We start from the raw sequence: 13,222 nt of genomic DNA on the forward strand, positions 1-13,222 counted from the left end.
ATGGTGTCCCTTGAATAGATATGCAGACATAGTTGGCACTGGGGTTTGTTGCAGGGTTTCATTCCTGGGTTAGTGTTTTTGTTGTGTGGTATGTAGTTGCTGATGGGTATTTGCTTCAGGTTGGGGGGCTGCCTGTAAGCGAGGACTGGCTTGTCTCCCAAGGTCTGTGAGAGTGAGGGATCAACCTTCAGGATAGGTTGTAGATCCTTGATGATGCGCAGGAGAGGTTTTAGTTGGGGGCTATAGGTGATGGCTAGTGGCATTCTGTTACTTTCTTTGTTGGGCCTGTCTTGTAGTAGATGACTTCTGGGTACCCTTCTAGCTCTATCAATCTGTTTCTCCACTTCACCAGGTGGGTATTGTAGACAATGGATCGTGCGATGTGGCCTGGATGAAAGCTGGAGGCATGTAGGTAAGTATAGTGGTCAGTAGGCTTCCGGTATACGGTGGTGTTTGTGACCATCGCTTATTAGCACTGTCCTGTCTAGGAAGTGGATCTCTTGTGTGGACTGGTCCAGGCTGAGGTTGATGGTGGGGTGGAAATTGTTGAAATCTGGGTGGAATTCCACCTCGTGAAGTGAAGAAACAGATTGTCAGAGGCCTGAATAAAGACTGGGAGTGGATGGGTCACTACAAAAATGAAATAAATTTGTTAGTCTTTAAGGTGCCACAAGTATGCCTCGTTGTTTTTACAAAAACTAATTTCCCCATGCTAAATACTCACAGCTTCTTGTCAACTGTTTGAAATGGGCCATCTTGTTTCCATAGGCCTCATTAACATTACAACACTGATTTCCACTTCTTCTTGTCAACTGTTGAGAACTGCATACTTCCAACTTAAATTGAATTGGCTCGTTAGCACTGACCCCCGACTTGGTAAGACAACTCCCATCTTTTCATGTACTGTGTGTATATATATATTCTGCCTATTGTATTTTCCACTCCATGCATCTGATGAAGTGGGTTTTAGCCCATGAAAGCTTATGCCCAAATAAATTTGCCAGTCTCAAAAGTGCCACAAGGACTCCTCATTGTTTTGTTTTTTTTCCAAAGGAAATAAGGTTTCCTGTGCTCCAAGGTAGTCTGTTAGACAAAGTCACACACACATAGCTTTCTGCTCTCTTTTGCTCTCTAACTCTAATTTGCCTCAGGTGAACCTCCTAGGTGTCTAGAAACACCTAGAATTCCTGAAAATTCCTGCCACACACTCCTTGAGTTTCCTGGCTGGCTCACCAGCCTGTTGCCTGATTTTTAGGAGCTTAACATTATTGTTTATATAATATGGTTATAGGCTCACCAATTACTCTGATCAGAAGATAATAATGTTCTTGTCCCAGAATCAGGGTACACAGGTTTGAGAAGGACACTCACACAGAGAAGAAAATATAACCTTAAAGACTTTTATTGAGATGAAATGGAATAATAATAAAATAGATAATAATCAATCAGAATTACAAAGGAAATAATATTCTTCTAGTGGCACATCTGGTATTATATATTTTAAAGCTTTTTAGATAACCTGGTGGTAAGAGACAAAGGACCAGCCTTACCTCTGGCATGCCAAAAGAGTCTGATTTCCAGGTTCCCCAGTTCTCGAGTGGGAGGTGAAGAGCTTAGGAGAAGCTAGAGCACTAAAAGCTATAGAAAGACATCATAATCTAATAGAGTTTGACCCAACTAATTTAAGAATTAAGAACTATAGAGAACTATAAGACTAAGACTATAGAAGCTATAAGGCTAACTTAACATGGTAGGTTGCCCCTCTTATAGAGCCTGAGCACCAGGTGCCCTCCTTCCATGTCCAAACTTAATTTCCTTACCCACAAAAATCAAAGTACATTTACCCTATAGGCTGGCATGTTCGTGTGAATTAATGACATATTCATACCTATTAATGACACTTAGCTCATTCTTATCTCTTATTTCTGGCCTAACAAGTTATTTCCATGTTCTCTGTGGTGTACCTGTTAAGTTTATAGAGGACATGAACTTAGGTAGCCCTCTATCTTAATGTTTCCTCACTTATCTATGCTAAAGATCACAAACATATATATATATACACACACAAACACACTTTATGCATTAGCTTATTATCATTTATATAGGCTAAAGGTCCCAAATATATGTATGCAAATTTGCCTTAACTCAACATACAGGATGTTGCCTCTAGGTTTCTTGCATTACAGCCAAGAATATGCTAGCTAGGCCTATGGCTTACAAAATGATCACACTATGTTTGAGATCCATTCAAATTCCCCTTCCAGATCTTTGACACTTTCATCTCAGACCCTAAATTACTATGTTTTAGGATGAAAGAAAAAAACTGATTCCCAAGCAGAAGGCTGAGAACACTGAATCATATGACACATTGAGAAGTGGAGGTATAGAATGTGGAGAAGATAAATTCTACATGGCACAGAGGAAATACTGCTGGGGTAATTCAGAAGGTGGGAATCCCTCTGACTCACTACTTCAGGTGCCACAGAGGTTGAAAAAACACTTTTTTCCCTATCCCCAATCCTGGTCCTTTCTCTTTGTTATATTTAAATATATTTAAAATGAGAAAAATGGTACAATAACAACTGCTATTGAACACAACCCAGTGTAACTTGATGACTAACAATCGCTTTGCAGTGGGAGGAAAAGGATAAATGTAATTCTCCAAATTTGTTTAGGCTAGGAAAAGCAATGGAGGTTATGTCAGGGCTAAATTACCATGGCCACTATAAATGGGCTATTTTCTTTACTGAAAAAATAGTTGCTTTTACAACAGGATAGCTACCTCAAGGTAGCTAACTCCATGGAAAATACTAGTGGAGTCAAGGCCCAGGTAGATTTAACCTCCATGTACCTAGTTGAGGTCACTCTTGGTCCCCCTACCTGGGGCTGAAGGACATTCCTGTTGGAGGGACATACACTTCTATGACATAGGACAAAGCATTTGATGAAAAGGACTGGGATTCACCCCAAGGAAGGGTGAGCTGCAAAAGGGAAAAGCAGACTACTCAGCTGAGGGAGCTGAGAGGCCATGGTGACACAAATGCTGCCTTAAAGCTCACTACGTGGGAATTAGCAAAAGGAAAACAAAATATTTTCTCAGCCCTAGACAAAATTTTTATGGTGTTTATCTCCCTTGCAACTTTTCTGATGATAAATAAGGGCGGACCTCTGCTGGAAGAATTTCCCACACTCGGAGCATTCATAGGGTCTCTCCCCTGTGTGGATCCTCTGATGTGTAATAATTTGTGAGCTCTGAGTGAAGGTTTTCCCACACTCACAGCATTCACAGGTAAGGTTAAGATTCTGTCACAGGTATTTTTAGTAAAAGTCAGGAACAGGTCATGGGCAATAAACAAAAATTTATGGAAGCCACAACCTGTCCCTTTTACTAAAAAACCCAGGGGGTGGGGGGAGAACAGTGCAGCTGCTCCAGCCCGCTGTTCCAGAAGGCTGGCTGGCTGATGAGCTGTTTAGTGGGGGCCCCGCGGCTGACAGCTGCTCCAGCCCTACCCCGGAGGTCCTGGAAAGTCATGGAATCCATGACCAAATCTTATCCTTATTCATAGGGTTTCTCCCCTGTGTGGATCCTCTGATGCCTAATAAGGTTTGAGCTCCGATTGAAGGTTTTTCCACATTCACAGCATTTATAGGGTTTCTCCTCTGTGTGAATGCTCTGATGCCTGATGAGGTGTGAGCTCCGAGTGAAGGTTTTCCCACATTCACAGCATGCATAGGGTCTCTCTCCTGTGTGGCTCCTCTGATGTCTAATAAGGGTTGAGCGCCTACTGAACTTTTTCCCACAATAAACACATGTGTTATTTCTCTCTCCTGTGTGGCCCCTCTGATGTGTAACAAGGTTTGAGCTAACAGCAAAGGTTTTCCCGCACTCAAAACATTTATAGGGTTTCTCCCCTGTGTGGATCCTCTGATGTATAATAAGGTATGAGCTCCAAGCAAAGGTTTTCCCGCACTCAAGACATTTATAGGGTTTCTCCCCTGTGTGGATCCTCTGATGTGTAATAAGGTATGAGCTTGAAGAAAAGTCTTTCCCACACTTGCAGCATTCATAGGGTTTCTCTGATGTGTGGATCCTCTGATGTGTAATAAGGAGTGAGCTTGTAGTGAAGGTTTTCCCACATTCACAGCATTTATAGGGCCTCTCTCCTGTGTGAATCCTCTGATGTCTAATAAGATTTGAGCTATCAATGAAGGTTTTCTTGCACTCACAGCATTCATAGGGTTTCTTCCCAGTGTGGATCCTCTGATGCGTAATAAGGGTTGAGCGTCTACTGAACTTTTTCCCACAATCAACGCATGTGTAATTTCTCTCTCCTGTATGAATCCTCTTATGTATAATAAGGTGTGAGCTATCATTGAAGGTTTTTCCGCACTCACAGCATTCATAGGGTTTCTCCCCTGTGTGGATCCTCTGATGTGTAATAAGGCTTGATCTCCAAGCAAAGCTTTTCCCACACTCACAGCAGGTATAGGGTCTCTCACCTGTGTGGATCCTCTGATGTCTAATAAGGTTTGCACTATCAGTGAAGGTTTTCCTGCACTCACAGCATTCATAGGGTTTCTTCCCTGTGTGGGTCTTCTGATGTGTAATAAGCTGTAAGCGCCTACTGAACTTTTCCCCACAATCAACACATGTGTTCTTTCTCTCTCCCTTGGGGATTCCCTGCTGGGCCATGCTTTCCTTGAGGCCTTTGAGAGTTCCCTGATAATTAACAGATTTACCAACCTTCTGCGCTGGTTGGTTTCCCTGCCACTTCTCTGGCCTGTGCTGACTCTCACAGGTTTTTCCCTGCTCACATCTCCTGGACACACTCCCTTTGCATCTTTGCAATAACACCCCATGTGATTCCACTTGCTTGTGAACTTCCTGATGAGGATTCTGCTCCATGGTCTCACTCACCATCCCATCATCTGCTGGGACAGAGAAAGAAAAACCTTGGAAACAGGAACAGTAAAGGAGAGAACAAACCAAAAGAACAGGTGGAGATGGGAAAAAAATCAGGGACTGAATTTCCCCAAACTCTTCCCCAAGGGGGAGAGAGGAGGGGGTTAATTCTGCATCTAGTTCCCATCCAAACATACAGGGAGATGGGAGTTTGGGGAGGGAGTTACTGCCAGGAGTTAGTCAGGATGGGTTGGAGGCTCTGAGCAATATCAACCCTAAGGATATGACACCTGCTGGGGACAATCCTGAACTCAAAGAGTTCACAAGGTCTTTGTTGGGAATCCCAGCTGTTTCTTCAGCCAGAGTTGGTTTAATGATCCTTCACCTATGAAGCTTCCTCTCAGGAACTCTCTTTCCTCTGAGCCCTGGAGATCTGGGGCCCATGGCTCTTATCATAGAATATCAGGGTTGGAAGGGACCTCAGGAGGTCATCTAGTCCAACCCCCTGCTTAAAGCAGGACCAATCCCCAACTCAAAGCAGGACCAATCCCCAATCTTCCCCTTGTTCCAGCTGGGAGATGACATGAGGTTTGGAAACAGGAAACACTGCTCAGGAGAAAGAAGACAAATGAGATCAGGTGAACTCATGGGACACTCATCACACACACAAAAAGTTCTGTTATTTTAACCACAGCCCATTTTAAAGCAGTAAACTCCTGGGGCCAGCTCCCCAGGTGTTCAAAGGTGCAGGACACTCTTCTTATGAAGGATTTAACTGTGTCATGTCTACAAAGAACATTGTCCCCACCCCTTACCACTGCCCCCAGCCCTCCTGGCCCACATGAGCTCTTTGCCCCAAATCTTCCTCTCCCCAGCTCTCTAACACCCTCCCTTTCACTATCAAGACCCCCCCATTATCATCATTTTATTATTTCAATTACTGTAGCATCTGGTAGTGATAGTCAGGGACCAGGATCCCATTCAGCTGGATGTTTTACAAACACAGAACAAAAAACTGTCTCTGCCCCAAAGATCTGACAATCTAAGAATAAGACAAGAGTCAGATACAGATAGAAATTGGTGTGACACAGATGGCAATTTCCTGTAATATCCTGGACCACCCTTACTGAATTAAGTCAAACTTTATTGAATTAAATTTCAGTATCCTAGGTGTTCACTGTATTAAAAATATGAGTGTGTATGTATTACTGTGGGATGGTCTGTAACATCTCCAGGGAGAAGAACTGGACAATATAAACCCTAGGAAGTGTTATCAGCTTCAAAGGACTCTTTGAAACAATGTGCTAGACAAAATTAAGTGGGATTTCTAAGAAAAACTTGGGGGGGGGGTGAGAGGCAAATTCTCATCTCCACAGGAAACCTATGGAAGCTGTACCTGGAGGAGAAACCATTGCCTGATGATCACCTGTTACATGAAGATAAGTTCAGAGGCCCAAACTGGATAAAAGGATGACTCACAGATGCATGGGCATTCTTGTTTTGAGTTAACAACTGTTAGCTTGTGACCAATGAAAAAAGCTCCCGGTGGGGTGTGACAACAACAGAATAGCTAACTTGGGTATGACCCATTACAATGTAACAAAAGGCACTGAAATTTAATCAAGGCTATCTACTTGTAATCAAGACAATCTTGGAGTCATTGTGGATAGTTCTCTGAAAACATCCACTCAATGTGCAGCGGCAGTCAAAAAAGCTAACAGAATGTTGGGAATCACCTCTATGTAAATTCATGGTATGCCGACATCTTGAATACTGTGTGCAGATGTGGTGACCACATCTCAAAAAACATATACTGGAATTGGATAAGGTATAGAAAAGGACAACAAAAATGATTAGGGGTATCGAACAGCTTCCGTATGAGGAGAGATTAAAAAGACTGGGACTTTTAAGCTTGAAAAAGAGACGACTAAGGGGGGATATGATAAAGATCTATAACATCATAGAATCATAGAATATCAGGGTTGGAAGGGACCTCTGGAGGTCATCTAGTCCAACCCCCTGCTCAAAGCAGGACCAATCCCCAATTAAATCATCCCAGCCAAGGCTTTGTCAAGCCTGACCTTAAAAATATCATAACTGGTGTGGAGAAAATGGAGTAAGTAACACTTCCATATTCTTCTCATAACACAAGAATTAGGGGTCACCAAATGAAATGAATAGGCAGCAGATTTAAAACAAAAGGAAGTATTTCTTTACACAATGCACAGTCAACCTGTGGAACTCTTTGCCAGAGAACGTTGTGAAGGCCAAGACTATAACTGGGTTAAAAAAAGAAAAGATGGTTACTCACCTTTGTAACTGTTGTTCTTCAAGATGTGTTGCTCATATTCATTCCAATTAGGTGTGCGCCCGCCATGTGCATGGCCGTTGGAGAATTTCTACCCTAGCAACACCCAGTGGGTTGGCTGTGGAGCCCCCAGAGTGGCACCGTCATGGTGCTAGATATATACCCCAACCGACCCAGCACCCCCTCAGTTCCTTCTTGCTGGCTACTCTGACAGAGGGGAAGGATGGCAGGTTTGTAATGGATATAAGCAACACATCTCGAAGAACAACAGTTACAAAGGTGAGTTACTGTCTTTTCTTCTTCGAGTACTTGCTCATATCGATTCCAATTAGGTGACTCCCAAGCCTTACCTAGGCGGTGGGGTCAGAGTGAAGTACCGTAGATTGTAGGACTGCTCTACCAAATGCCACATCATCTCTGGCTTGCCGGATGATGGCACAGCGAGAGGCAAAAGTATATACTGAAGACCAAGTAGAAGCTCTACAGATCTCCTGGATTGGAACCTGGGCCAGGAAAGCCGCCAAGGAGGCCTGAGCCCTTGTAGAGCGAGTGGTGAGGGGCAGGGTCAGAGGGACCGTCGAATCGTGGAAGTCAACGAATGGCTATGCAGGTGGTGTCGGAGAGAAGGCTTTGGATTCTTTGACCATGGGATGGTGTTCCATGAAGGAGGAGTGCTGGGCAGAGACGGTCTATCTTTGCCAGCATCTTTGCCAGCAGGCTGGCTAACCTAGTGAGGAGGGCTTTAAACTAGGTTCACCGGGGGAAGGAGACCAAAGCCCTGAGGTAAGTGGGAAAGCGGGATACCGGGAGGAAGCACAGGCAGGAATGTCTGTGAGGGGAGTGCTCCTGCCTCATACTGGGAATGAGGGGCGATCAACAGGTTATCTCAAGTGCTTATATACGAATGCACAAAGCCTTGGAAACAAGCAGGGAGAACTGGAGGTCCTGGTGATGTCAAGGAACTATCACGTGATTGGAATAACAGAGACTTGGTGGGATAACTCACATGACTGGAGTACTGTCATGGATGGTTATAAACTGTTCAGGAAGGACAGGCAGGGCAGAAAAGGTGGGGGAGTAGCACTCTATGTAAGGGAGCAGTATGACTGCTCAGAGCTCCGGTACGAAACTGTAGAAAAACCTGAGTGTCTCTGGATTAAGTTTAGAAGTGTGTGCAACAAGAGTGATGTAGTGGTGGGAGTCTGCTATAGACCACCGGACCAGGGGGATGAGGTAGATGAGGCTTTCTTCCGGCAGCTCACGGAAGCTACTAGATCGCATGCCCTGATTCTCATGGGTGACTTCAATTTTCCTGATATCTGCTGGGAGAGCAATACAGAAGTGCATAGACAATCCAGGAAGTTTTTGGAAAGCGTAGGGGACAATTTCCTGGCGCAAGTGCTAGAGGAGCCAACTAGGGGGGCGCTTTTCTTGACCTGCTGCTCACAAACCAGGTAGAATTAGTGGGGGAAGCAAAAGTGGATGGGAATCTGGGAGGCAGTGACCATGAGTTGGTTGAGTTCAGGATCCTGACGCAGGGAAGAAAGGTAAGCAGCAGGATACGGACCCTGGACTTCAGGAAAGCAGACTTCGACTCCCTCAGGGAACGGATGGCCAGGATTCCCTGGGGGACTAACATGAAGGGGAAAGGAGTCCAGGAGAGCTGGCTGTATTTCAAGGAATCCCTGTTGAGGTTACAGGGACAAACCATCCCAATGAGTCGAAAGAATAGTAAATATGGCAGGCGACCAGCTTGGCTTAATGGTGAAATCCTAGCGGATCTTAAACATAAAAAAGAAGCTTACAAGAAGTGGAAGGTTGGACAGATGACCAGGGAAGAGTATAAAAATATTGCTCGGGCATGTAGGAATGAAGTCAGGAGGGCCAAATCGCACCTGGAGCTGCAGCTAGCAAGAGATGTCAAGAGTAACAAGAAGGGTTTCTTCAGGTATGTTGGCAACAAGAAGAAAGCCAAGGAAAGTGTGGGCCCCTTACTGAATGAGGGAGGCAACCTAGTGACAGAGGATGTGGAAAAAGCTAATGTACTCAATGCTTTTTTTGCCACTGTCTTCACTAACAAGGTCAGCTCCCAGACTGCTGCGCTGGGCATCACAAAATGGGGAAGAGATGGCCAGCCCTCTGTGGAGATAGAGGTGGTTAGGGACTATTTAGAAAAGCTGGACGTGTACAAGTCCATGGGGCCGGACGAGTTGCATCCGAGAGTGCTGAAGGAATTGGCGGCTGTGATTGCAGAGCCATTGGCCATTATCTTTGAAAACTCATGGCGAACGGGGGAAGTCCCGGATGACTGGAAAAAGGCTAATATAGTGCCAATCTTTAAAAAAGGGAAGAAGGAGGATCCTGGGAACTACAGGCCAGTCAGCCTCACCTCAGTCCCTGGAAAAATCATGGAGCAGGTCCTCAAAGAATCAATCCTGAAGCACTTGCATGAGAGGAAAGTGATCAGGAACAGCCAGCATGGATTCACCAAGGGAAGGTCATGCCTGACTAATCTAATTGCCTTTTATGATGAGATTACTGGTTCTGTGGATGAAGGGAAAGCAGTGGATGTATTGTTTCTTGACTTTAGCAAAGCTTTTGACACGGTCTCCCACAGTATTCTTGTCAGCAAGTTAAGGAAGTATGGGCTGGATGAATGCACTATAAGGTGGGTAGAAAGCTGGCTAGATTGTCGGGCTCAACGGGTAGTGATCAATGGCTCCATGTCTAGTTGGCAGCCGATGTCAAGTGGAGTGCCCCAGGGGTCGGTCCTGGGGCTGGTTTTGTTCAATATCTTCATAAATGATCTGGAGGATGGTGTAGATTGCACTCTCAGCAAATTTGCGGATGATACTAAACTGGGAGGAGTGGTAGATACGCTGGAGGGGAGGGATAGGATACAGAAGGACCTAGACAAATTGGAGGATTAGGCCAAAAGAAATATGATGAGGTTCAATAAGGATAAGTGCAGAGTCCTGCACTTAGGACGGAAGAATCCAATGCACTGCTACAGACTAGGGGCCGAATGGCTAGGCAGCAGTTCTGTGGAAAAGGACCTAGGGGTGACAGTGGACGAGAAGCTGGATATGAGTCAGCAATGTGCCCTTGTTGCCAAGAAGGGCAATGGCATTTTGGGATGTATAAGTAGGGTTATAGCCAGCAGATCGAGGGACGTGATCGTTCCCCTCTATTCGACATTGGTGAGGCCTCATCTGGAGTACTGTGTCCAGTTTTGGGCCCCACACTTCAAGAAGGATGTGGATAAATTGGAGAGAGTCCAGCGAAGGGCAACAAAAATGATTAGGGGTCTGGAACACATGAGTTATGAGGAGAGGCTGAGGGAGCTGGGATTGTTTAGTCTGCAGAAGAGAAGAATGAGGGGGGATTTGATAGCTGCTTTCAACTACCTGAAAGGGGGTTCCAAAGAGGATGGTTCTAGACTGTTCTCAATGGTAGCAGATGACAGAACGAGGAGTAATGGTCTCAAGTTGCAGTGGGGGAGGTTTAAATTGGATATTAGGAAAAACTTTTTCACTAAGAGGGTGGTGAAACACTGGAATGCGTTACCTAGGGAGGTGGTAGAATCTCCTTCCTTAGAAGTTTTTAAGGTCAGGCTTGACAAAGCCCTGGCTGGGATGATTTAACTGGGAATTGGTCCTGCTTCGAGCAGGGGGTTGGATTAGATGACCTTCTGGGGTCCCTTCCAACCCTGATATTCTATGATTCCATGATTCTATGAATACTGGCCAGATCATAGCAAGCACAGATACAGGAAGTGATCCACGAGATCCGCTGGGAGGAGACTGTGAGGCCCTTCATCCAGTCCACCACCGCGACGAAGAGCTGGGTCATTTTCCTGAACGGCTTCATATGCTCGATGTAGAAGGCAAGGGCCCTACGAACATCGAGGGAGTGTAGCCGTTGTTCCTGATGAGTAGCATGCGGTTTTGGATTAAAAAAAAGGAGAAAAATGTCCTAGTTGATATGAAAGGTCGATACCACCTTGAGAAGAAAGGCCGGGTGAGGTCGTAGCTGCACCTTGTCCTTATGGAAGATCGTGTATGGTGGTTCCAAGGTAAGAGCTTTGAGCTTGGATACACGCCTCGCCGATGTGATAGTGACAAGGAAAGCCATTTTCCAAGAGAGGTATAGGAAGAAACAGGTGGCCAATGGCTCAAACAGGGCCCCCATAAGCCCGGAGAGGACCAGGTTAAGGTCCCATGTGGGGACTGGCTGCCATACCTGTGGGTAGAGACGGTCCAGGCCCTTAAGGAACCTAAGGACCATGGGGTTGGCAAAGACAGATCAGCCATTCGCTCCCGGTGAAAAGCCGAAATGGCTGCCATGTGGACCCTGATGGATGACATCACCAGGCCCTGCTGTTTCAGGCTCAGGAGATAGTCCAAAATGAGAGGCATGGATGCTTGGAGGGGGGGTGGGGGTGCCACGGTGAGAGCACCAGCATGAGAATCGCTTCCATTTAACCATATATGTGGCCCAAGTGGAAGGTTTCCTGCTACCCAACAAAACCTGCTGCACCAAATGAGAACAGAGGAGCTCTGAGTGGCTCAGCCATGCAGCATCCATGCCGTGAGGTGGAGGGATCGTAGGTCTGGGTGACAGAGGCAGCCGTGATCCTGAGTGATCAAGTCCAGAAAAAGAGGCAGCGGAACCGGGGCGTCCACCGAGATCTCCAATAGTGTGGTATACCAATATTGCCTGGGCCACGCTGGGGCAACCAGAATCAGCCGGGTTCTGTCCCTGCGCACCTTGAGCAGGACCTTGTGTACAAGGGGAAATGGCGGGAAGGAGAAAAACAATCGGCTTGTCCATGGGAGTAGGAAGGCATCTGTGAGAGAGCCCGGGGAGCGGCCTTGGAGGGAGCAAAACGCTAGGCACTTCTGATTGCTGCGTGAGGCAAACAGGTTGAGCTGGGGAAACCCCCACTTTAGGAAGATGGAGTGGATGACATTGGGATGGAGTGACCACTCGTGGGATTGGAAGGACCTGCTGAGGTGGTCCACCAATGTGTTCTGGACCCCTGAGAGAAAAGATGCTACCAGGTGAGTGGAGTGTGCTATGCAGAACTCCCACAGCCGAATGGCCTCCTGACAGAGGGGGGAGGAATGGGCCCCCCCTTGCTTGTTGATGTAGAACATGGCTGCGGTGTTGTCTGTGAGGACTGCCACACAACTTCCATGCAACCGCTCCCGAAAGGCTTGACACGCAAGATGCACTGCCATCAGCTCCCGTATGTTGATATGGAGAGAAAGCGCTTGGATGGGGCCCACAGACCCTGCGTCTGGATGTCCCCGAGATGTGCGCCCCATCCCAGAGCTGATGCGTCCATGACGAGGGACAAGGAGGGCTGAGGGATGTGGAAGGGGACTCCTTTGCATACTGCACTGGGGTCTAGCCACCAGTGGAGAGAGGCCAGGACCTTTTCCGGGACTGTGACCACCAGGTTCAGGCTGTCGTGACCTGGGCAATAGACTGATGCCAGTCAGGCTTGAAGCGGGCAGGGCCGTAATCTGGCATGCCTGGTCACGTATGTGCAGGAAGCCATGTGCCCTAGAAGACTAAAGCATGTTCTTGCCGTTGAGGTTGGGAAGCTTTGAAGGCTCCGGATGAGGCCCGACAAAGCTTAGAAATGAGCGTCCGGCAGGACTCGGGCCTGCATGGAATCTAAGACCGCCCCAATGAATTCTATTCTCTGGGTTGGCTCTAGAGCTGACTTTGCCACATTGAGGAGGAGGCCTAATTGACAAAACGTGTCCTTGACCAGTTGAAGGTGGGATTGCACCTGTTCTTTGGTGCAACCACGGATGAGCCAGTTGTTGAGATATGGGTATACTTGTATCCATCTCCGACGAAGGAAGGTTGTCATGACTGCCATACATTTGGGGCAAGTCTTCACTACCCGCCGGAAAGGTTAACAGAATCTTGGGAATCATAAGGAAAGGAACGAGGAGTACTTGTGGCACCTTAGAGACTAACAAATGTATTTGAGC

At 46.5% G+C, this 13,222-nt stretch overlaps 1 protein-coding gene across 9 annotated transcripts in view; it reads right to left on the reverse strand.

Moving 5' to 3' along the window:
- Positions 1-1,386: 1,386 nt before the first annotated feature.
- The window catches only part of LOC311515814 (uncharacterized protein), a 37,840-nt gene continuing 26,004 nt past the window's right edge, over positions 1,387-13,222 (reverse strand). For 5 of the 9 annotated variants that reach the window (XM_084619169.1, XM_084619173.1, XM_084619171.1 and 2 more), the window contains one exon: positions 1,387-4,929. In XM_084619169.1, coding sequence (XP_084475295.1) covers positions 3,557-4,929 — 1,373 coding nt within the window. In that variant the 3' untranslated portion in view covers positions 1,387-3,556. Of the gene's footprint in view, positions 4,933-13,222 lie in introns of all 9 variants that reach the window. The other 4 variants (XM_084619167.1, XM_084619174.1, XM_084619172.1 and 1 more) reach the window with 1 other exon arrangement.

Source organism: Lepidochelys olivacea (genome assembly GCF_965140295.1).
Source record: "Lepidochelys olivacea isolate rLepOli2 genome assembly, chromosome: 2".
NCBI lineage: Eukaryota > Metazoa > Chordata > Testudines > Cheloniidae > Lepidochelys > Lepidochelys olivacea.